The following is a 26,093-nucleotide window of genomic DNA, read 5'->3' on the forward strand; positions in this document are numbered from 1 at the left end:
CAGCTCAGTCACTTTCCTATGCCTGGCTGATGAGTGCTAATAAGCGCGAAAGTGAAGTCCTCGGCTGGAAATGACTGAGCTGGCGGTGTATTTCATGTATGCCAAGTAATAGCTTTTAAGCTTTTAGCAATATGAATTTTAAAAAACAAAGATTTTTTCTTGAAATTGTGATTACAGTATCAGTATGCTAATTGCTTCAAGACAATGAGTAAAGGCAAAAGGGCCAAGTCATTAATGACCGCTTCCTCTTTGCCTGTAGGTTGTTTATTTTATGTAGCATGGAATGTGGCAGAAAAATTCAAGCTATGTAAAATAAACAACTTTACAGACAGAGCAGCTTAGGAAGTTCATCCTGTGCTTAATAACTTAAGATTCTTTATATTTTGAACTTGAGGAGAAAAGATGGACAAATATGCTTCAGTATATAATCACACCTCTATAATTTAACTTTTTTAAAAACAAATAATTGGCGAAAAATGCATAGGAGAAAAGGATATTTAATTTTTCAAAGCAAAAAAATTTTTTTTTCTTCATTTGATCATTTTTCCCTGAATTTTTATTTTTTTGAAATTCCCTGATCAATAAAGTTCTCTGACTTTTCCCTGATCTGTCACCACCCTGCCATCATTTCTTGAGAAGTGTCAGTCACCCATATCAATGAAAACGTTAACTTGCTCCACTACCTTGAACGAATTGATGCAAAACACCACTCAGCCCTATATTATATGCAAGTACTAGCGGGTACCAAATTTCGTTTGAATTATTGCAACAGGTTTTGAGGTAGAGTGGCCGTAAAAAATCGGTCACGCACATTATCCTTGAGGAAAGGTCCAAAAGAATTCAGCACACTTCAGAACTGAACGCTGTCAGAACGTTTTACAATTGATAGATAGCGAGTCACAAAAAAAATAAGATAACACGTAAAAAAGGAAACGTGCGTTTGTTTGTATACTATTCATTTGCTGAAAAACAGCCGAGAGTTACGAATCAAAACGGGAGAATTTTCTTAGAATTTATCAAGAAACTCATTTAGTCCAGTCCTTTTTTTTTTTAATGGAGACATTTGCAAATTTGACGCTAAACAGCATTTTTGTACATTTACATTTTTTGTACCAATTGAATGAGTGAATTTTGAACCGGCAACCTCTTAGACTGACGACATTTTGACCCGTTTAGGGTTGATGAAGACCACTGCTTATTGCCCAACTAGTAAAAATTTGTTACAGAAAAAAAGCAGGAGCTTAATTCTTGTGAGCTCCTATGAAAACTAAGCACAGGTTAAGTTTTAAGAGCTTTACCCTGTTAGTTATTCAGTTGAGACTATTTTTAATGATGTCGGCCAGGGGAGGGAAAACGCTCCCGCATAAAAGTTTCGAAGTTAATTTTGTATCTAAGAGTCAGCCTAGCGTAAGTCACATAATTGCTACTTTACAGGAGAGAGGAAAAACCTTTGCCTGGTGCATACAAAGGCTGGGACGTGTGCTCTTTTAACACTGGTAAATAATTACAAAGGATTTTTTTTTAGAATTACGTTCACATGGTTCGATGCAGAGTAGGATTCTGTCTACTGTACACAAATAAACAGAAAATCTGAACCTAGGTTTGAAAAAGAAAAATCGGTAACGTTTTACCTAATGTTTTTGGGGGAAAAATGATAAAAATAAGGAAAATGACATTAACATGTTTGGACAATGATCGAACATAGATTATAAATTCTCATACTAGTTTATGAACATGTTTTGCTATTGGAATCATTTTAAGGTAGGGTTTTTCAAACCGTCTCACTAAAAGTTCCTTTTTGGGGGAATTCTGAGAGAAGACTTCGAAACATGGGTCTTCCCGAACAAATTGGTTAGAGTCGGCAGCTCGGCAGGTATGTTATAAGTTACCGTTTATATATTTTGTCAAGATGTCGCTTCACTTATATCATTTTGAAGCAGGGTGTTAAGGGCTTAAATCAGTTATTTTAATCATTTTTTTAAAAGGTAATCATTTATTCTAACTTAACTTAAAAAACCTCTTGAGAACTCAAAATGTTACAAGTTCTGCCTTTTCCTTTGTCTCAGTACAATCTTTCTACATAATATTTCCCGACTAGGTTTTAATCTTCCTTTCCTTGACCTTTTTTTAAAAAAAATATGTATTCAAATCTTCTCTCCCTTACTTAACCTGAAAATTCATATTTTTAGTCAGTGGCCAGTGAAAGCTTTTAAATTAATTGCTTCTTAATTGTTGGTAGCTACCCTATTCAGAACATTTTAAAAATGAACACAATGAAGAAATAAGGCACTATGCAAAGAAATGGGAAAAAAAAAAAGTTCTGACAAACGCAGTTTGTTACTATAATGTGTGCATATTTTTACAAAATCGAAAACAATAACTTAAAATGAAAATTGTTTAATGAATTCTTGTAAAAAATTTTAAGTATGAACATACTGGGTGTTCTGTTTTAACCTGCAATACCTTTATTTTCGCAACTGTTATAACTAGATGTATACTTCCAATTGCAAAAATGTTCAAAATCAGATGAAGGGTTAAGATATTAAGGCTTTAAAGTGAAATTAAAAAAGAGTCAAAAAATACATAAATTTAACTTTATATACCAGCCTTAGGTCCCCTAACTTATATTTAGGGGAAAATTCTCCATTGAAAAATAATTACAACACAAAAAGTTTGAAATAAGTACGATCAATATTCACCGAGCTATGAAACGCAGCATTTTGCGACTTACACCACTTTTCACTCGCTGTCAATAACACGTTTTGGGTTAACAAGTGTTTAAAATTACATTTGTGCATAGAGTGTGACTTTTCAAATTATTCGAGGTTTTGTCGAGTGTTTGTGTGTACCACGGCAAAACATTTGCATTTATTTTTCTCACTTTGACGACCTGTCATTCTTCTGAAAGAGCGATAAGTTCAGTCTCATCCTCGTATGGTCCCTTAAAACTTTAAAATGGAATATCTCCTTGAGTTTTGGTCGCACAAATGTCAAGTTTTCTGTGTTAGTAATAGTTTTCAATGGAGATTATTTCTCTAAATATTAGTTAGAGGAACTAGGGCCCATATAAAAAAAGTTAAATTTCATATTTTTTGACTCATTTATATTTTTGCTTCCAACTTTCAATATCTTAACTCTACATCTGATTTTGAAAATTTTTGCAATTGGAAGTATACATCTAGGATTAACGGTTGTGAAAATAAAGGTCTTGCAGGTTAAAACGGAACACCCTGTATATATTAAATAAAACTATTCATCAAATGAAAATGTAACTTAATGTCATGTAAAATCTCGGTTATCCGGACTGAGTGTGACCAAATTCAATCTGAATGATTGAAAATCTGAGAATGTGCATAACAAACCTCAAATAAGCAGACTTACTGTTCTTTACAAGAAAAATCATATTCTGCTACTAAATTGCATAAAACTTCTAAAAAAAAGAAAAAGTCAATTTTTTCACATAGTGAAATATTTAGTTCACATTTGCAGAAAGAAACCTTTTTGTACTAAAATCCCTCCCCCCCCCCCCGATTCAAATGCCCATTTTCGATTGCAGGAAAGTTCATAACATTTGCTATTTCCTCTTTTTGAAAAGTTTATTTTCGAAAATTGGGGTAAAATGTTCCCATTTTTTTTTAGAGAAGAGGATCACTACACAACACACGCACGCATCAAGTTCGCGCATAAGTTTGAAAGCAGTTTTGTGGATTTGGCACAGAGCAGAGGAGAATTGTTGTAAAGTTAACAAATCAATTTTAATGTAAGAAAGCATAAAATTGTGGATAGAACAACTTTTGAAACTTTTCAAGCTTTGAAAATAGTCAAGGTTTCTGAAGCTTTCCTTGATTTAAAAGATTTTTTTTCACCATTTATGTGTTATATTCTAACAATGAATGTGTAACTTGGAAAATTTTGCCTTATTGAAAGGAGATAGGAACAAAGCATTTTAAAAATATTATTTGGTAAGTATATTTGAACTGGCTGCAGAGAGCTTTGGAATGGGGCGCTAGAGTGAATCAGAGGGTTCCAAGCCTGATGCCACCCAATACCTCAACGTGTTTAAGTACAAATGAAAATTTATAAGTCTAGCCAGGAAAATTAAATATGACCAGCATATTGTATACGAATGCATAATTAAAAATTCAGTTATTAAATATTACAACATACAGATGGTCAACTTCTGTACATAGGGCATGCAGTTGATAAAAGGCAATAGTGCAGCTTTTTTTTTTTTGTAAATTCTATGAATTTACCTACATTGTCCAAGGTTCTCTTGCTTGTCACTTCTTGGAAACCTAAACTGTAACTGAGTGCGCCACACATGTATTTATATGCTTTATTCAAAATATGGAAAAAATATTTTGGCATGATTTACAAGAAGATGAGAAATTGAGACTTTGTATTTACGTGTTTTAACACATGAAAAGGAAAATGAAATGTAATTGCTTTTTATTTAGGGTTTTACATTAGAATATTTTATTAGAAAAGCTCAGTTGTAAAAAGTATTCAGAAAAAGACAATATCACTTGTCACGAAGATTGGTTCTATGCTTTTTCAGTAGATCTACAATTTGTGAATTCATTATCTACTGACTAAAGCAAAGATACACAAATAAAATCTTTTTTATAATTTACTTTTCAACAAATGAAAATAAACAAATGACTTTGTAAATCGGAACACTGTCCGAGCTTGATGATACGCTATTGATGACGTAGATTGATTACAATGAGATAAAAACACTTATCTACCGAACACCACAAATGAAACAATTGTGATACGTTAGCAATAAAATAAATGCATTTTATATGTTTTTATGACAAATAAATAAGACAAGAGGTAGTGAGACGTCAAATTATATTTTAAAATATTAGGACATGCAAGGTAATGCAACAGTTACAAAAATGTTTTCTCTTGGACATACTTTCTATTGAAGTGACAGTACCTTGCACTAACATCAAAATATATACACAAGCAGACAAACAATCCTTCATCAATAAATTAATTTTCTTCATCCTTTAGGCAAAGTTACAAAATTCTATATATATATATATATACTGGGTTTACATTGGAAAGACTGTGTATTTCATTAGCAATGATATTTGCACCCATTTTTTTTGAATTTAAGCCACTGAGGACTTGCAGGTACTGATCCCTTTCTCACAAGTGTTTTCTTCTTTGAAAAGTAGAATGTTGGATGTGAACAATTAATTCTCTCCACTTGCTTTAGCACAGTACAATATTCAAATAAATCCTATTTCTCCAATTCCGCAAAATTAATTCTAAAAATTCACATCACTATGGTTTGCAAAATGAACAAGTAGAAAAGCAGTATATTTTTCTTAGTTTTTTTTTAAATACATTTTTTCACTATTGCTAAAATTTAAGATGAGTTGAGGATTCATCATGTATGGAGATGAGTATTAACATAATCCTGAGTCTCGCTCCTACCTCTCGTATGATGTAATTTCTCTGATGAACAATGTCTTTATACAAAGTGAATCGCTTTAAAATGTCTCTGCATTTTGACTGCTTGGGCATAAAAAGCCCAGATGATAAGGAATGAAATATTGCATTCAAGGCATACAGAATATGTATCCATGATAATTACCACAGTACACATGTGCTTGCATCAAATATACACATTTTTGCACAAGCATATATTAACATGTGGTTTGCAGCACCACGAGTTTTTTTTGCATATTATGTACAAGAACTTGACTCAACTTTCAAGTAGACTGCCAGCTACCTTTTAAAAGCACAACAAAAACCATCACAAATTTTCTTCAAAAGTTGCCATTATGTCACTTTGCCTGTTCATATCAATATGACTGGCTCTCTGGAAAAAAAAAAAAAAAAAAGAATAGATATCAGTTCATTTTTTGAGTCATAAAAACAACATATCATTCATATTTCTGCAAAATTAACTAGTATGTTGTGGTCATCACAAAAACTTTCTTCAAAACCTAGAAATACCCATAAAAATTCTAAATTCAGCAGCTGTCTTTTAGTTTTTGCCTTTTTCGGAGGAAAACCTTTTGTCCTAATTTTTACTCTCTTCTATGTCTAATATATAGAAGAAAATATTGGATGCATGAAATTTTTCGAATTTCAACAGAATTGCACAGTTAGAGGAGTAACAAATCTGTTAAGACCATTTTTGGAAAATGTCTCTCTGTCGCAATGTATGTGAGTTTTTATAGTGTGGAAAAAACTACTTCGTGAAATCAAGTGAAATTTGGTACATATATGGGTTGCAATGTGAATTTTTGAAGGGATTTTGGGCTCTTTAGATGAATTTACAAAGTAAAACTAGTACACAGTCGGACCCCGATTTAACAAATTTCGCGAAATTTTCTTTTTTTCCAACTAAAATGAAGGTGAAAACCCCTATTTACCGGATATTAAACCCCGAATTTATGAATTATTCTAACAGCCGATTTTTTTTGTTGTTAATTTGAGTTAGGAAATATTGGATTGTTTTCCAAATGACTTACTTAACCCATATTGTCCGAAGCAGAAAGACTTTTCTTGGATTCAGCAATTTTTGATAGGCAAGGGGGAAACCAATGAATAGCGATTCTGATGCAGAAAGCGATAATGAAACTCCCATTAAAACTGTTACTTTTTCAAATGCTTTTCACGGTCTGGAAACTAAAAACATATCTCATGCAGCAGGCTGTAAATGACACAGTATTTTCTTCTTAAAGTCGAAAGAGAACTATTTCGAGTCAAATATCAAGGAAATTATCAAATATCCATTGCAAGTAGTTTAAAAAAAATAAATGTATAAAATTTCAAATTAACTAGTGCAATAAATCATTAAATGCTGAGTAAAGTCTACATTTTCTAATTATATATGTTTTTGCACAGTTGATTCTTAGAGCTTTTAGATAAGCTAAGTGCAGTATTTAAATTTTTTTACTCGCCTCGATATTAAGAATAACCCCGATTTAAAGCATAAAAGTTTTGGTCCCTATGAATTCGTTAAATCGAGGTCTGACTATAGTTTAATAACAATTTAAACCATATTTCAAAAATAAAATATATATCAAAATATAAAATATGCCAATTTAAATTAGTTCCAATTAAAAAAAACTCTTGACTTTTGAAGTAATTGAAATATTTACTAGATGCAAAAGGATTGAAAACTCAAGCACGGATGCAATTTGTGATGAAATATGCCTTGGATGTTGGTATGGTTCCAAAATATGGCTTCTTTATGCAGGGATGAGAGTGTCATCAGTCAGAGAGCAAAAAGGAGGAAATCCAAAAAAAAAAAAAAAAAAAAACGTAAAAGGAATGATATCCAAAAATTAGTCAAAGGAACGATATCTAAAACCGCATCAAAATAGAACCTGGAAGACATGATATTCCAAAATTCAATGAAAAATGGCTAATTTACCAGTTTTAAAGGTAATACGTATTTAATCAAGTATAAGTAATAATTTTGTACAATTCACTGCATTGTACCATTTCTTGCGAGAGTTTTTATTCCTAAATAAATCAAAATTTTTAAAAAGAGGCAACAATTTCTAATCCTTCAATCCTTGAACAAAGGGTTGGGCAGTCAGAGGTCAATCTTAGTTGCATCATACAATAGTGTCAGAAAAATACATTTTTTCATTAAAAATATTTGAGTTTATAGTGTTAAACGAGTGAGAACATAAATTTTAAAATTAGGTCTGTTTGCAAAGTAAAAATTTACAACAGAGAGAAAAATCTAAAATTTATTTATGTCGTAGAACATACCTTTCATAGTAAGAATTGAAAAGAAATATATATATATATGAATATAAACAATTGGTTATCTTTTTCTTTGCATTGGAAGCCAAAATTTGTTTTTAAAAACTTCCTAATATGATTTCGGAATCAAAAGAACAACTTGCAGCTGCCTCATTTAATCATGAAATCTCAAAACTTCTAACGGGCTGTAAAGCCTAAGCCATTTAATATTCACCATAAATAATTTTTCCACTTTCGTAAATACATCAAAAAAGAAACCATGCCAAGTTTCAATAAAATTCGAGACTGTGGGTGCTATGCCACATTTTTTGATTGATTTTTGTATTTTTTCTCAAATAAACTAAAGAAATAAAAATATAATTGAAATGATGAATAAAATAAGCAGATATAAGGTAGAACATAGTAAAAAACCACCCAACATTAAAAATAATTGAACTACTAGCAGGATGCAAAAAGTTTGAAATCTCAAACGAGGCATGCAATTTTTGATGCAGCAAGTCTTTGACTTCCTTGGCATGATTCCAAAACGTACATTTTTAGCAGATATTGTGTAAGATGAAGATTTGAAAGAAAAAAATAGAAAGAATAAGTAATCAAGAACTGAAAATTTTTTTAAATCTTATTTTTTTCCCATTTTTGAAAAAAAATAAGGCCTGAAAGAGGCGAGGAAAAGGAGGAAAGATTTTTAAAGTCAACAGAAAAAGCCGGAATTTCGGCAAAATCTCATCCCTGCAAAAGCCAAGAAGAATGGCTAAGACGTCATTAAATCTCATGCCTTCCAATATCTTTCATCATTGCAAGATAAAAACAAAAGCGTAGAACACGAGTCAAGATGTGAGACAAAAAAAATATGGGTTAACCAACTTAAGGGTTGGGGAAAGGGGGGGGGGGGAGCCCCGAACTTTGAGCCAATGTAAATAACCAGGCAAACAGTCATGTCCTGCACAAAGATAAAAATGTGCCACAGCTGCACTAGGAAAGTCAAAGAAGCTCTGTGAAGAGGCACGTAACTTTCGACGCAGCAAGTGTTGGATGTCGTTGATATGATTCTAAAATATACGTTTTCGGCAGATATCGTGGAGGATGAAGATTCGAGGGGGGAAATAGAAAGAATAAGAATTTGGGAACCAAAAATTTAAAAATAATCCGGCAAAAGCCGGAAAAATCTTATCCCTGTTTATGTAGCAGAAATGAAGAAAAATTGGGTCAAAAAACTGGAAGGCCTTAAAGCAATGCTAAATCAAGTTAAGGAATAATACAACACCTACTACACAGTCCAGTCACATTAATGTGACCATCTATCAAAAGCCAGAATAACCACCTTTCGCAGAGCGGATTGCAGCAAGACGTGCAGGAAGAGAGTTCCTTAGGTCCCTGAAGGTGTTCTCTGGGATGTTGAGCCATGCCGACTCTAATGCCGTGGCCAGCTGCGCTAGATTATGCGGTTAAGGATCCATGGCGCGAACAACTCGATCGAGATGGTCCCACAGATGCTCAATTGGGTTAGCTGGGTGAGTCAGGTGAGTTAGCTGGCCAGGGGAGGACGGTAAACTCATCTTGGTGCTCTTCGAACCACGCACGTACACTGGCAGCTGTATGGCACCTCGCATTCTCCTGCTGGAAGATGCCATCATCCTGAGGAAAAACAATGCGCATGTAGGGGGGACATGGTCCGCAAGGACAGATGCGTACTTGTATTGATCCATCGTGCCTTCCACAATGATCAGTGAACCCAGAGAGTGCCAGGAAAACATTCCCCAGACCATAATGCTCCCGCCTCCAGCTTGGACCGTTCCGGCAATGGTTGCAGGGTGGTTCCTTTCAAAGGTTTCACGCCTTATACGCTAATGTCCATCTGTCCAATGGAGCATAAAACGCGATTCATCTGAAAACGTTACCTGTCGCCACTCAGTGGACGTTCAGCTGCTGTACTGACGTGCAAATTCTAGCCTTCGTCATCGATGAACAGCAGTCAGCATAGGTGCACGAACCAGGCGTCTGCTTTGGAGGCCCAGACGTAGCAATGTTCGCTGAATAGTAGTTTGGGAGACACTTTTGGTAGCCCCTTGGTTCATTTTGGTGGTCAGTTGCTCAACGGTAGCCCGTCTATCTGCCCGAATGCATCTCCGCAACCGTCGCTCGCCTCTGTCATCTATGGCCCGTGGTGCACTACATTTGCCACGTCTCTAATTTTGGACAGTTCCATTTTGCCATGCACGGTACACTTTTACCACGGCGGCACGCGAACAGTTCACAAACTCAGCCGTTTCGGAAATGCTTCCACCCTTGGCCCGAAAGCCAATGATCATGCTCTTTTGGACTTCGGATAAATCGCTTCGTTTCTGCATTACGCCAACGATTGAAATGTTTCCCGAAGCCCTCACACACCCTTTATATATGCTCAACTGCACTGTGCTGCGACCTGCCTTCTGTGATTGGATATTTAACTCTGACGTGGAAAGTACGTGGTGGTCACATGAATGTGACTGGACTGTGTATTAAAATAAAGCATGAAATAGGCTACTTTAAGTGTCATGGACTAAAATAACTTGCAACTTCTAAAATAATTAAAATATCTTTAGGATGCAACAAATTAAAACTTTAAGCACATCATAGGTGGGCGATGCATGTTTGTGATGTTGGCATGCCTCTAAATCAGCGGTTTTAGTTATACGAGGAAGACATTAAGAAAATAGAGCTTAATAATAGAGAGGCTTAAAAATTTGTTAAAATTTTCTTGCATCAAAAATCTTTTTAGCTTGAAAGATATTAGTAAGAATAGAAACTTTCTGCATACACTACTTTATGCCTTAGCATTTTGTTTTCTGTATTTATTCTAGTACTGGAAGTTCTAGCACTGCAAAATGCAAAAACCTTTGGTAGCCTATTTGTGACTCTTTAAAGAGCTTTTAAAAACAAAACTTTCAATTATTATTTTTAATTTTTGGTGCAGGCTGATACAAAACTGGCAATTATCGCCATTTTTGGAGTAAAATGTGTCAAAATTTTAAAACAAGTTCGAAACAATTGGGGCAGATTTTACAAACTTTGGGTTATGTGAATATCCACTTATTGGACAGGACTCAAACTATATGGTCATAAGGATTTGTTCTGAAGACAATTGAGCTCTTCCTCTTTTTTTGTCAGAAATCAAGCCCCATGTGTGTGTGTGTACACACAGAAAAGCAAACTTTTTTTTTGATTAAAAATAGAAAAGAAACTATAGGAATAATAGGACAGCTACAATCATTGCTTTAAAAATTATTTACAAGTACTGTTGCATGTGTATAATTTGCAAAACTTCAATAGAAAATAAATAATGCACTCACTGCTTCTCTTCTCCTTTTTTCTTGTTCAAGCCTCCTAAGTTCCTCCCTTTCACTTATAGCAGGGGATGGCACCGGGGATGGAGGCTCAACTTTGGGAGCAACAGGTGTTACTGGCTGTTGCAATTCTTGTTTACAAACCACAACTTCTTTTTGCTGCTGTTGTGCTGCCTGCTGCTGTTGCTGCGTCTTGCGAGCACGTTCCAACGCTTCTTCTTCTTCCCTTTCCCTAGATTTATTAAGAACTTTTGTAATTTAAATCCAGGTAACTGATGAGTTTTAAATTTCGAGGAAAATCCTTTTCTTAGGAGTCATTATAAGATATAGTATAATGAGTAAAAGTGACATTACAAAAATTTGATAATACTTTTCTAAATCAGAAAAACATATCTAATATGATTGAAAATTTGCTATTATCGCATTCAAAAAGTTTTATAAACAAATGGCTATCTTATAGTATGCATGGGTGGATTTAAGGGGGCAGAGGGGGCATTACCCCTCCAGTTTTGGGAGGACTTCATATAGTAACAACACATCTATCTAAACTTTTTTAAAAAATCATTATTTTTTTTTCTTTTTTGACTACTTTAGAAGGGCATCGGTGGATTTATAGGGGAAGGGGGGGGCATAGGGGACGATGCCCCCCAGTTTTGGGAGGACCTAAAATAGTAACAACACATCTTCCAAAATCTTAAAACAAAAAAAATCATTATTTTTTTCTTTTTTGAATAGTTCAATGAAAATAAAGAGACCTTAAATACAAATAGTACAGCTTTCACTTAGGGTGCTGAAAATATGCCTATACTCTTTATTTTGGATTGAAAGCCACTTGGGCAAGTATATAAATGAAAATATAGGCTAAACGAGCTATACATTCAGCTGCAACACTTAGAATAACTGACGATTATTTTTAAATTAGAACCTAAAACAAAGGGAACCCCCCCTCCCCCATTTGCGCTAACAGAATGATCTACTCGTTACGATTTGTTTTCTTTCTTTTCAGAATGTTCATTTTCTATTTGCATGATTTCAAAAAGACTAGATATTTTGTGTTGTTACAGACGAAAGATTTTGAAGAACCTTCTGGAATTCACACGTTCATATTGGTAAAATTGTAAAAATCCTTTAACCGTAAAAACTGACAAATTTTGGTAAAAATTACAAAAACCTGCAGGTAAGAGTGAATTACATATAGGGCCAGATTTGCCTATAAGATAAACAAGCTATAGCTTCGGGCTACTGCTTTGAAGTGGGTCTGTAACTCGCAAAAAAATTACATGATTTGTTCCTTAAAAAATGGGAAGTGCTTGAAAAAACTAATTTCATTTTCAAGTGCTTGAAAACCTTGAATATTTGGAAATATGTGGCTACAAACCTTAAATTTTAAAATTTCTAACAAATGGCAGGGGGTGGGGGGGGGGGGGAATGCTCAAATATGTCAAATTCAGCTCCTTGCTACATCCTGCATCAAAAGTGTAAAAATCATGGTTCTTTCATTTGTAATATATTACTTGAAATAAATTTTTGTGTCTCACATATTTCATATCTTGCTACTTATTTAATCCCAAATGCAGTAGTTTGAAAATTCTTTTGTATTGATTGCTTTTATCTTGCTTCTACTGCATATTGTTAATCTGTTTAGCCCAGAAAAAATGATACACTACCTCTATTTCTTTTCGTTTTCTGCGCTGCTTATAATTAAAAAGAAGGTTGTTGTAGTGAGAGAATTCTATAATTTATTTTTTCTTTTAAACTTAAAATAGCTGTTTTTTTTCTTTTTAAACAAAGTTTGAATAATACTGTACAACTGTATAATCTAGTACTCAATTTCAGAGATTGGAAAGGGCAAATGAGGGTCCTTAATTATTAAATGTTCTAAAATCCTTGAAAAGAATTGACGCAGTATAACCTACTAGGGCTCTTATGCCAAAACTCCTAATCTAACCATTCAAACCTTGAAAATAATTAGACAACTCCTAAGCAAAGTATGCTTCTATTTTATTTCTTATCAAGTGTATAAATTATGAATTGTTCTAATAAGTACAGCAGGCGCCGCTTAATGTGATCCCGCTTAATGTTATCATTCGCTTAATGTTATCAGAATCACGAAGTCCCGGAACACTTGTATGTTAATACACGTTAAAAAATTCGGATATTGTAATCAGTGTCTTCAATTATTGTTATCACTTTTTCATAAACTTTCAATTTTTTCTCCGTTTTTATACCTCAATTAGCAGAAATACATAGGCAAAACCTGACGAGACTAACTTTCTGTGTAGCATTTTCTGGTTTTCAATAGCAGTTCAAAATTTTTCTAGGAATGAAGCTACAGAAAGTTCGCCCCCAGCGACCACAGACACCCCCTAAGAAAACTTTCTTTCGCACCTAAAAAAATTCAGTCGCTGGACATGTTGCAAGCATTGATGTAGGACCTCCATTGTTGCTATTACTTTGTAAATTATTGAAGAATTGTGTCGAGAATGAAAACAAAGCAAAGCTAAATTAAAATTTAAACAACAAGCAAAACCATGCTGGAAAAGATAGAAAAGCTGAATGTGCTTTCAAACTAGTTTACAAATGTCAGGGAAAACGGTCATATTTTACTTCACCTATTACTATGTGATTAAAAATTGCATAATTTAGCTTCAACTTTTTATAATTCAGATATTTCCATTCTGTTGATTTAATAATTTATAATTTAAAACTGTTCGAGTCATTGCAATTTTAATTTTAGATTGCCAAAATAAATGCACCTTAATTGAAAAAAAAATCATTATTTTGTGTCCCCTGGATTCTTTTCAGTTAGTGTTATCAGTCGGTTATTGTTATCAAATTGTATTTGTTCCAAAGTAATCACATTAAGCGGTGCCTACTGTAGTATGTTACTCTCATGTTACATATTTTCTAATTTTTTTAAAAGTATTAACTTACATCACAAAGCACATTTAAATCATGAAACTTAAAAAAAAAAAAAATTTGTCCATTTTTCCCCCGAGATTTTTGTCTATCCAATTAACTCTTATAAGGCTTCAAAATGCAAAAATTTCTATCCATTTTACAAAATTTCCTCCAGGGGAGAAACCCCTGGACTCTCTAAAATTGGAGATATTCTATATCCCACTTAAAAAGGAGCCATGCGTCACTCTTGATACCAGTCACCTCTCATAAGGTCAATTCAAAAAGGACAGTATGAAAACACATATTAATGAAAACGACACACACACACACACACAAAAAAAAAAAAAAAAAAAGGAAAGCATGGCCTTATGCATCACAGGAAAACAGACAAAAACATGGGGGGGGGGGGGAGGTGGGGGGCAATTTAAAATGTTGCTAGAAAAAAAAAGAAAAAAAAAATCCTGCCTCTCCAGGAACTCAGTCCTAAATCCGCCTATGATAGAATGTCTAGGTTTTAAAATATCTAAAATATCTGATATTTTCAGTCAGCTCAAACCAAAATCTGAATAGAAACTGCATCCTCCAATTACTCTGTGTAATGGGTGCAAGTTTGGTGATGTGTTCAAGACGGAGAACATTTTGAGCCCCCCCTCCCTCCTCTCCCCCACATGCGTGCTTTAGGAAAAATTTATGAGTGTAAATGTTGGAGAAATGTTTGAGCTGATTCTGAATGTCCCTAATTGGCCTAGGATGAAATCTGTCACCATGTTTCGTTTATTATCTGGCCATGATTGCCTACGAAAACATCTCTGTCGTATCAACGTGGTTCCTGACCCTTTCTGCACTTTGTGTGATCTCCACGAAGTAATGGACATGCCTCATTTGATCCAGATGTCCTGCTCTCCCTCGGACATCCATCTGGGAACGCTATTGGATTGCTCGTTTTCATTTATAGTTTTGTTGTTATCCTTTTGATATTCAACTGTCTTTAAATGTGCCATTGGAAAAAAAAAATGTTGGAGATTTTAACAATGGCAGTTTTGGAATCTGTGTTTAATCTGAATTTTAAGCTTTTGTCTTTTTTAACAACATGGACCTTGTTTAAATTGTAATATTTAAGCATTTTGACATCGTACTTCCAAAAATCTAAAAACAGCCAATAAGGGGGGGGGGGTATAAGGGCTCTCCTTTAGAAATTTTTTAATTTAAAGTCCAAAAAAACGCAATGGTAGGCCATTTTGGTAAAGTTCAGGGAAAGAAGGGGTTCAAGGACTCTCTTACATCAAATTTTTCCAACTGATGTATCCAAAAGCACAATATTGGGCATTCAAAGATATATGAGGAAGGGGGGGGGGGCCCGCTGGCTCTCCCCGAAATTGAAGCTTTGAAGATTTTGAAATTGAAGCTTTAAAAACGAAATTGTACTCCATCTTTCATAACATTTATACGCTTTTTGAATGCATTTGAAGGGATGGAGTTCAAAAACTTTCCTTCGGCAATATTTCGAAATGGAAGTTCCAAAAGCGCAATTTCAGATGATGTTGGATGATGTTAGGGGTAAAAGCGTTCGGGGCTCCCCGTCATTAGTTTTTTGCCGATCGTAAACATTTTTATTGCAGCAATAAAATCGCTTGGGACACAAGATTTTCACTTTTCCCAAAATAAATCGGTTCTGATCAGAAAGTCTACCCAAGATAGCTCGAACAAACCAGAAATAACCTCTTGAGGACCAGCGCATGGAAAACGAAGCGCTGCTACGGGACCGAACGTTCCGAAATGGAACGCCGCCATCGGCCCGAGCATTTACAGCAGTTAAGCCTAACTGAACAAAAATATTCATATAAAATCAGCATTTCAAAATAATGACTTGAAATTTTAAATTTGCTTAAACAATGTACTACTGATTACTAATTATTAATATAAAGACTATTACATTATTAGAAGGGAGTGAAACAAGCAGATTACTAAAACTTTAACTATGTGCACAAAGATAAATAATATGTGCACAAAAACAAAGTTAGAGTTAGACATCGTGAGTGTGCAATCAAAGAAAAAGAAATGTAGCAAAAAAAATATGTTCCTTATGTAATTTTAATTAAAACAACTTAGGTCAACGAATTTAAACTAGTTAAATTCCCACGCAACAAGTCTCAAAATTGCTTCATAATTCTCTCGAAAACATTCCCTTTCACTCACTTCGCTAACCATTTTTATTGCAATGTTCCAGTCTCCAAATAAAAAAGAATAAATAAAGAAGAACAATATCAGAAAGGATTCAAAAATAATCATAAACTTCAGTGCCGCTTGAAATCATTCCTGTACTCTCATCGAACGGGGAATCCCAAAAGTCTGGAACACATACGCAAAAATATTTTAACCTTCCTCCCCCTGCCCCATAATTTATTCAGCTAGATGTATAACTTTTTCAATTACTCGCAACAAAAAAAGAGAAGCAAAGATATAAACAAGAGCAATTGAGACCTCATAAATTGTATGCGCAGAGCAGTGATTCACTGTTGTTTACATAAAAAAAAAATCTATCCCATTGAGAGGTCCAAATAAGAAACTAAAGCGTGTACATGAAGGTCAAATACCATGTGACTCGAATATGATCAAAGTTATACCCATTTAGCGCCATCTATTATCGTTTAAATATTCAATTCAATCGTTCCATTTCCAGAAAGCGTATATGTGACGCTGGGATGTCAGCGTCGATCAGAGCGCGTAGCGGATACGTGCCGCTGGGCTGATAAGAGAGGAATTGTTGCGCAGCGTCCACGTGACGCTGGGTGTGAACGGGATAAAGGAAATGTGGGGGAAGGGTATGGGCGATTATGGTAACTGGAACCATCCCCCCCCCAGTCTTTATTTGTAAAAGAATTCTTTTATAATATTGTAGGTGGTAAAATTAGCAATAAAAGACAGCTACAGGGAATTTAATATATTTTTTAAACGAGGAACATTATCCAATATTCATTAATTAAAAAAAAAATAGGGAACCGATTCTTCTCCCCAGGGAAGGGCCCTCGAATCATATCCCTCAAAAGGCACTCAATACAGCCTAAAGAAGCGTTTGAAATATTTCAGGATCAAAAAATTTTCAGAAGAGAATTCCCGAACGCAACCTTAGTTTGAGTTTTTAAGGCTTCAGTTTCTAAATTTTTTTCCAAGGAACAGTAACCCCTTTGCCTATGTACATGACTTATGACCGTCTAAAAGTTTTAATACTTTAATTTCGGAAACTTTTTGACAGAAGCTTCCGACTCCCTTCCCACATAAGTCATCCAATGATAGCCCAAAACAGAGTTCTTAAAACTTCAGAAATGAAAATTTTCAGGCTGGGCGGCGGAATACCCCCCTCTCTATGCGTGAAGCAGACACACTACAGGCAGTGTAAATTTGTTTAAGATTTATTTTTATATTGAAAGAGCAACTCCCTTTCCCACATCGCCAAAGACAACCAAAGTTTCAAGACTTTAATTTCGAAAATGTTTCGAGAAAGATTCCCAAGTTTTTATCCCAAACTTTTAACTCACTCAAAAATCTCCAAAATAGTATTTCAATACTTCAGCATGGAGAAATTTTCGGGGGGGGGGGGGGGGGAGACCCCCCTCCCCCTAACTCTTTCCCCTAAGTTCACTAAATTTGCGGTTTTCCCTTTTCATCACTGAAGTTTAAAGAATTTAATTTCTAAAATTTATTGAGAGAAAGCCTTTGAATTCCCTCTTTTTAAGTCCCTCAAAGATTACCTAAAGCAGAATTCTGAATACTTCAGCTTTGAAGGGGGAGAGGGACCCCTAACCCCACCCTCTGCCTCTATGTTCATTAAAGGTAATCTAAAGTTGTGCTTTTAAGACTCCAGTTTCGGAATTTCGCCTAAAGAGAGCCCCCCCCCCTCTTGACATTGCCAAAGACAGCCTAAAAGTTTAAAAACTTCAATTACAAACATTTTTCGGAAGAGGGTCCCGAATACCCTTTGTCTTAAGTCATTTAAGTATAGCGTTAAATAGTTATTAATACATCAGCTGCAAAACATTTTCAGGTTGGAACACCGAAACGATCTCTCATAAATTCACCGAAGATTGCCTATAGTGGTGTTTTTAAGACTCCAGTTTCCGATTTTTTTTTTAACTAACCCTCCCCTTTTTTACATCATTAAAGACAGCCTAAACATTTTTGACCTTTTATTTAGAGTTTGCAGAGGAGAAATCCCAAGTCACTCCTAGATCCAAAAATTGCTTACAATTAAGTTTTTCGATCTTTTATTCTGGGGCCCTTGAGTGCCCCCCCCCCTAGATTCTCCAAAATATAAACATTTTAAGACTTCAGTACCGTGGGAATTTGCAGACTTACCCTCTTTGCAAGAGTAGCGTTTTTTCGCAAACTCGTGCTGCCGTTATTTTTTTTGTTACCTTTCTCTCTCTCTCTCTCTCTCAGCCCCCCCCCCCATATTTCCATTCTAGCGAGTGTTAGATGTAAAGTCATTGGAATTTAGTGATTCCTAAAGTCTTAGAATATTTTACCAGAAACATGTCAAAAATTCAAGAACAGTTGCCCATCGGTGTTTCAAACCAGCTTGAAATTTACCTCCGATTCTCTCCAGGATTCCCATTCTCATTGAAATCTTCAAAATCCCTGACAGTTCCCGTTTTACATGTCATGTGGAGGCCCTTTGATGTGGCGTAAACATTTCATTCTGTCAGCAATCACTCTCAACCGGTGATTCAGATTCAACTCTAAGACAATTTAAGAGCGCACATAATTTTCATTTATGCGTGTAAAGTTTCCAAAAAAAAACGCAAATGAGAAAAAAACGAAAGGATGATTGAAAATAGCAAGAGAAAAATAGAGACAAAAGGCGATCAATTCGAGATATTAGCGAGCAACTCCGTGGTCTGCAATGCAGTGAGTTGAAAATAACAGAGCTACCTAAATTAAAAGTCAAACGGCGCGAGTCTAAAAGCAATCCCTCCAAAAGCACGTTGTAAACAAAACAAGTCCATGGCGGAAAATCGGGAGAATGTTGATGTAAATTCGTGGTTATGGAAAGGTCCAGTTATGTTTTATAGCAAACAGTCATCGAATTTCTTTCCGTCTCGACCTCCGTCTCCGAAATTTTGTCCAAGACGGAAGGTCTTGCACCCATGCTCTGTTGTTGTTTATTTTCTTTAAAACGCGTTTAAAGATAACAATTTTGGTAGACTTTCATTGATTTTTTTTTCTAAATCATGCTGCATAGCAGCAACTAGTACTATCTTTTGTCCCAAAACAGAAGAGAGGTTCACCTACCATTTGTACAGGTTATCTCCAAATTTTTAATTTTGCCACTTACATCCCTTTGCTTCTCACTGCCTCATATGATGTTGAGGGAGTGTGGGAAATTTTTCATCTCCTCAATAGGCAATTTATGAGAAATTTTAGCTTTAAAAAAAATAGTTACAAATAATAATAATATATCGAAATTTCAAAAATAAAACTCCAGGTGCAAATTCCCGATGCTCCAAGTAATTCTGTACCAAATTTCAAGGCTGTAGGTGCAATGGAGTCTCCTGGACGCCACCTCGGCCCGCCACAGGTAGACTTTTACAATTTCTTTGACGGTACATCAAACCTTGATAGCTTGAACCTCCTTATCACAAAACCCTTGATGTCTCAAAAAAAAAAAAACATTTTCCTCAGCATTTTCTATAAAAACCCCTATGTATTTTCCATAGTTATCTCGAAATTTATTTTTCGAAATCCTTGATATGTCAAAATTTTTGCACAGAAGCAAGTTTTAATTCTTGTTTTCCTTTGGCAATTTTTGTAGTAAAACCAGTACCAGGTACAATTGCTTAACGTTTTTCATCCCTTTTCTTGGAAATTTTGTCAATAGGGGACTGTTGGTATGAGAGGGGAGCTGTGTTTTCCCTTGAGTTTAGGGAGTCCTAGAGTCCTAGGTAGGCTTTTGTTGAAAAGTTTTTGTAAGTCGTGCTGTATAGCAGCATGTAACATGTCTACTAGTACTATCTCTTGCATTAAAAAAGGAGAGAGGTTCATCTCCAGGTACTGGTTATCTACAAATTTTTAATGTTGGCACTTACATCCCTTTGCTTCGCACTGCCTCATAAATAAATATACATTTTCTGTAAAAATTTGCTTACTTTAATTGGTATTTACATATGAATGTTATTTACAATCATTTGTGAAATATGACATTTTGATTTTTAAAAATGAATTCCACCTTTAAACAATTTACATTTATATTTTCTAGGTAAGGTCTTATAAAAAGAAATTGTGCCAAATTTACTTTACAACAAAACTTTAAACCACCCTAGAACTGAATTGATCAAAGAATATTGAGAAATAAGTACCAAATAAACCACTTGAAAGTTTATAATTGAAATGCAATGTTTTTTTTTTTTTTTTTCACTCCTGATTTATCTGTGTCAAAATTAAAAGTTTTTAAAAAAGTGACTATCTTCAAAGACCAAATGTGGCATACAACTGGGGGGGGGGGGGAGAGAGAGAGAGAGACTTGCTTTACTTCTGAATAATACAAATAGGGACAAGACCTATTTCCAAAAAATTGCAAATGCTTAAATTATTTGAAAGGACAAATCATAGGCAACTTATATGACTTATAACAAATAAGTCGTCTATTATTATTTTGACATACTTCGATGAAGAGAAAGGGTCATAAATAGTAGACATAAAAGTTTTAAAAACCTTTGCTTCTCTCGCTCCATCCTTAGCCTTTCTTTTTCAGCCTGTTCTTTTTGATGTCGCCTTAACTCTTGTTGCTCATAGAGTTGTCTTTGCTGCAAATAATAAACTGTAGTTAACAATTGTTGAATTATGTATGCATATACACAGTGCAAGCAGAACAAAAGAAAAACAAAGCACAACTTGCAAAAATAAACATATTGAAGAATTTCTCAAGAAATAAGAGCCTAATTTTGTTGTATCTTTTGTCACATAAGACATGCTTTGTCGGATATTAAAAAAAAAAAAAATTAAATCACCGACGCATTTAAGGGATCAGCAACAAATTGATGAAACGAAAAATGTTTCTTAATAATCCTTCATCAACTAGGGATCAACTGAGAATAAGCTATAAATTTCAGCAATTAGTTTACTTACTATAGGTACAATTACTTTTTATATTTCTGTAATTTTATTTAAAGGTTTTTGGCTTACAACACACATTGCGTCACCCTTATCAAACTTTCAGAAAATTTGACAGCATACAGGGAAATTAGTACTAAAATTTGAAATAAAGGTGTTGAAAATTTGATGAAATACAGGTATGGAAAATCAAAAATTCATTTCTGTATCAGCTTTGTATCAGCATGATCAGTTTTGTATCAGGTAAATTCACTTTTGTAACAAAATTTTAAATTTTGCACACTGTCACTACACAGTTTGAAGCAAATACAACACATTTATAGCAAAAAAGTATGTTAATAGTTTTTAAAACCCAGTTTCATAGCAATATTTTCTTTTTTTAAAAAAGGGTGCAAAAACTCCTTTTACAGGGTTTATACACTTGTGGTTAAAAAAAAGTCCCTGACTTTTTGAGGTTGTTTTTCAGAATATTCCAGGTCACTCGCTTCAGAGTCAATCCATACAGGTTTGACCGATGGGTGCACTGGACTGTTTTTAATTTTTTGAAACTCATATTCCAAAAAGCTGCATATAAATGAGGTTTAAAACCACTTTTATTTTTTCCCTAACCTTGAACTTTGATATTTTAGAGATCATCAACAGTCATTTTCGTAGTTAAAAATGGGACTTTTAGACCTTTGCATTTTGGCCCAAATCTAATTAAATTACAATCATGGCAATATATTTTACATGACTTGTGTAGCTGTAACTAAATTAAAATAATGGCAGCAGGTCAAAGTTCAAGGTCAAATGAGGAAGTGAGAAGCAAAGGGATGCAAGTGGACATTTTCAAGTTTTGAATAAAATGCATAAAAAGATTACATCCTAGGTTGCTTTTCGCTGGATTTTTTTTCCCAAATCTTGCTAAACAGCAGCACCTACCAGGGCTACTAGTACTATCTTTTGCTCCAAGACAGAGGATGGGTTCACCTAAAATGTTTGTACTGGTTATCTCCAAATTTTTAATTTTGCCACTTGCATCCCTTTGCTTCTCACTACCTCAAATGTAAAATTATTACTCATTTCAAAGGGTCATAACTCACTTAAGAGATAAAAACACAAAGTAAAATATGGCAAAAACTAATCACTGGAATCACACTAATGAGAAAATCGAATTGTAACTATGTGTTTGTTTACCCTTTATAACAGGATTGGCAAGTTTCTGCCAAGGCGGTTAAAACCACTGGTAGAAACCGGTTAAAACCGGCATGGCAAAAAATTAATTATTGACACACAGTAGAACATACATGGGAAAAACAATTAATTTGTTAACTAAAGCACAATCAATTGTTACTTTGCAACAAATGTTACATTATTTGGACCCTGCAGTTGCCTCTTGGAAAAGGTGGTTTCGAAAATCCAAACAGTTTTTTCAATTTAATGTGCACAAATGAGGAACTTAGGGCTATTCTTGCAACAGAAGAACTAGCAGGCAATGCATCAAAGAACAAGCAATATTCATGAAACTTTCATCTGTTGTATATTTTTTCAAACTGGTTCACCATCTAGTAACTGGGAGACGATAAAAATTTGACTGGAAAAATAAGTTTGGAGAAATGGGGCCAATTTATTTTGTAAAGCTGTGACATTAGGTACATACAAAATCTAGGTTAATATTGGCAAGTAAAATTCTGACACTTTCTTCTTGAAGCATGCGATAATTTCAATCACAAGCAATTTAGATGAAGCATATAAAGCGAGCAAATTACAATCAGTAATTTCCTGTTTTTAGCTCTGTATGTCACTCCTCTTTCCCAAGAATCCATCTAATTTTGTCCTTTATTACAAGCAATCTGCAATTGAAAAGTTCCCTTTTTGAACTAAATCAAGGGCACTAGCATAGTATTTTATTTTTTACAATGATGAAATGATGTTTGATATCTCAGTTTATTTAAATGAATATCATTTAGTAATTACTTCAAAAGTTAAGTAAAGTAAAGTTAAAGGTCTTAAAGTCTTTTTGCCGGTTTCTGCTGGTTTTTACCGGTTATAACCAGTTTCTGCCACTGGCACGGCAAAAACTAGTTTCTGCCGGTAGAAAGCCAACCCTGCTTTATAAATTACATCAACTCAAAGATCAGAAAATTGACAAAAATGACATTTTTAGACCCCTGTAAACCAAAAGGGGATGGACTTGAAAATAAAATTTCTTAGCCAGTTGCAGGGGTAGAAGTGATCGACTTGTCACATATAGGACATTTTCCACAAAAAATATAGGACAAATATAGGACACATTATATGAATAGTTTCGCTATGAAAAAAGAAATAATACATACATATTATTTATTTATTTTTATCAATGATTTTGTTTAAAAAAAACCCTTCAAACAAAATTATAACTTACACCTGAAATGACTTTCCTGTAGTTGAAAGAATTTTTGAAAAAAGTGTACTTTGTAGACAAAAAAAAAAAAAAAAAGTGAATTTATTGATAATTAACACAGCAACTCACAATTTTTGCAGGGATAGAAGTGTTACAAACATAGCTTATATAAATAAATAAAAACCGTCTTTGTGTTGAGAACTACCAGGAAATAACCAATGCTTTGTAGCACAAATATACAGATATTTTGTTCTATAAAATTCCACAAAAAGAAAAGATTGCAAAAGACTATTAGAACATTCCGATCAGAAAATGCACTGAACACAAAAATATACCGGCGAAAACAAAAACCGGAAAAAAAAAAAAAAACCACGCTGGAAAACAAAACAAACTGCTGTTGCCAAACGCAAAATTCTAAAACCAACTTCAGAATTCGTTCTCGAAACTCCACCCACAACAGTGACGTCATATTGCTGTAGCCAATGAGAGAAGATGCCTGTTGCAGGATTTAATGAGTTGCGCTTCTTAATTTGAAATTTGTTTGCACACGTACTTTTGACGAAAAATCCAAAGTCAGATAGTTTATTTACTGTTGTTTTAAAGAAATAAATTGAATAAAAAAAGCAGGAATATAGGAAATATAGGACATTTTCCAAAAATATAGGAAATATCGGACGATTTTCATACTTTTTTTGAAAATATAGGAAATATAGGATATATAGGACCACTACGACCCCTGCAGTTGAATATTCCATTCAAGCAGAGTCAGATATAAAGTATCTGCGCATGCAACTCAAAAGTATCTGCAAGCTAATCATAATCTATCATGTAAAAAAAAAAAAAAACTAGGATGAGAGCGGATTGTCCGGCTTTCCAAAAAGAAGATAAAACATTTTTAATCATAAGAAATAAATATTTGCAGGTATATATATATATATGCTTTGAGGTTACAAGGAACTAATTTTCATGCCAATTATGGTAGCCAAAGACCTAAGTAAATTTTAAAACTAAGCTTCTTTTAGTAGATATCTTTGCATTCATAAGCTCATATTTTTGGGAATTATATCACCACTGTAGATCATACATTGGTGGGACCTTTCTTTTCTTAAGCTGTCAAGTCAAGAAATCAATAGGATACCCACATTTCTGAGGATAGAGGAAAAACTAGTAATTCGCTGTTTCTTGGAAATTCTCTGTTGAGGGAGGGGACAAAAACAAGTGCAATAAATCTAGTAGTTATTTATGAAGGTGGGAGATACCACTAGGAGCAAGTGCCCCATCTGCCTGTGGTCCCTTAATTGCCCAATGCACAGGGGGATTCCAAAACTATACTGTATTTTCGGACGTAAACACCGGCGGCACTTACAAGAAAAAAGTTTATAAATTGCCGATGCGGCAGATAACAGCAGTTGAGGCGAATATGACATGGTTTTTTTTTTTAGTTTACAACATTTTACAGAAAATAAACTATTTTGAAAAGAAGGAGAGAGAATTAAATATTTTGAACTTTCTTCGAAATGATCGGAAATGTGTTCAAAATGGGTTTTGAATAAAAAAATAACAAAATTTAACTTTCAAATTTCTAGTAGCATTATTAAACACGTTTTTTCCCCCCAAGCGAACAACTACGCAAAAAACTGATGAATTCATAATCGGCGTATCCCGCCGTTTTTGCACAGTTCAGCTTCTACTGCAATTTAACTCTTTTTAAATTAACAGGAAGATAATGTAAAATTATGCCAGAATGTGTTGTATCTCTTTAGTTTTTAGTTAAAAGGATTGAGCTAAAATCCGAAAAATGTCCAAATTTTCGAGTAAAGATCGAGAAAATTTGTGGAATTCTTATTTCACAGTAAAGTCCGAATTTCCTGCTTTAAGCACGTTTTTTCGACTAAGGCGCTGAAATGTAAGCAAGTTTATTCTATAATTACTTCAAAGTAAGTTTATAACTTTTTTAAACATCCATAAAGGTGATCGCTCAAAGTTTTTTTCATGCACAATGTAAAAATTTCAGACAGCTATCTGAAATTCGGCAAAGTCTGTGGTTGTTGGATTTAGGGTAATTAACTATCAGTAAGTAGTTAGAATTTTTTTTTTTGAAATATTTAATCTGTTTAAATTACATTCCAGATATCTTCAAAAAAGAAAAAGAAAAAAAAAAAACTAACAGAAACAAATTTTCTTACACATTGTTTGTTAAACTGAAAGCACGGTGCTTACGCCGGGTGCGGTGCAAACTTCCAAAAATACGGCAAGTGCGAACTTGCTGGCCCCATATGATAAACTTTAATGCCACAGAGGTGCTTTTATGATTTGATATAACACAAAAAAAAAAAACAAAAAAAAGAGGAAAAAAGGAAATACGAAGCCACATGAAAAGAATTGCTCAGTTGTCATTACTTGATGCACAGGAGAATAGGGAGGATTGACATTTTAGTAATTTTTTAACAGAAGGAAAAAAAAGGATAGGTGGAAAACTAGAACATTACTCGCGGTTATGGCAAGATGTGCATGTCCACAATGAATATATTCGCAAAGAAGCAAATATTTTTTTACAGCAGCAAATGTATCTGCTTACGTCTATATTATATAGCTATGATTACTACGTTTTACTTGTCGCGAGATGCGCGTCCTTGCAACAAATGTATCCGCAAAGC

The 26,093-nt window shown here is 34.2% G+C and overlaps 1 protein-coding gene across 1 annotated transcript in view; it reads right to left on the minus strand.

Moving 5' to 3' along the window:
- Window positions 1-4,375: 4,375 nt before the first annotated feature.
- Window positions 4,376-26,093, minus strand: part of LOC129230533 (bromodomain-containing protein 3-like) — a 215,644-nt gene continuing 193,926 nt past the window's right edge. The window contains 3 exon segments of the mRNA XM_054864940.1: window positions 4,376-5,836; window positions 11,073-11,298; window positions 20,676-20,767. Coding sequence (XP_054720915.1) covers window positions 5,771-5,836; window positions 11,073-11,298; window positions 20,676-20,767 — 384 coding nt within the window. The 3' untranslated portion in view covers window positions 4,376-5,770.

Source organism: Uloborus diversus, chromosome 1 (assembly GCF_026930045.1).
Source record: "Uloborus diversus isolate 005 chromosome 1, Udiv.v.3.1, whole genome shotgun sequence".
Classification (NCBI taxonomy): Eukaryota; Metazoa; Arthropoda; class Arachnida; order Araneae; family Uloboridae; genus Uloborus; species Uloborus diversus.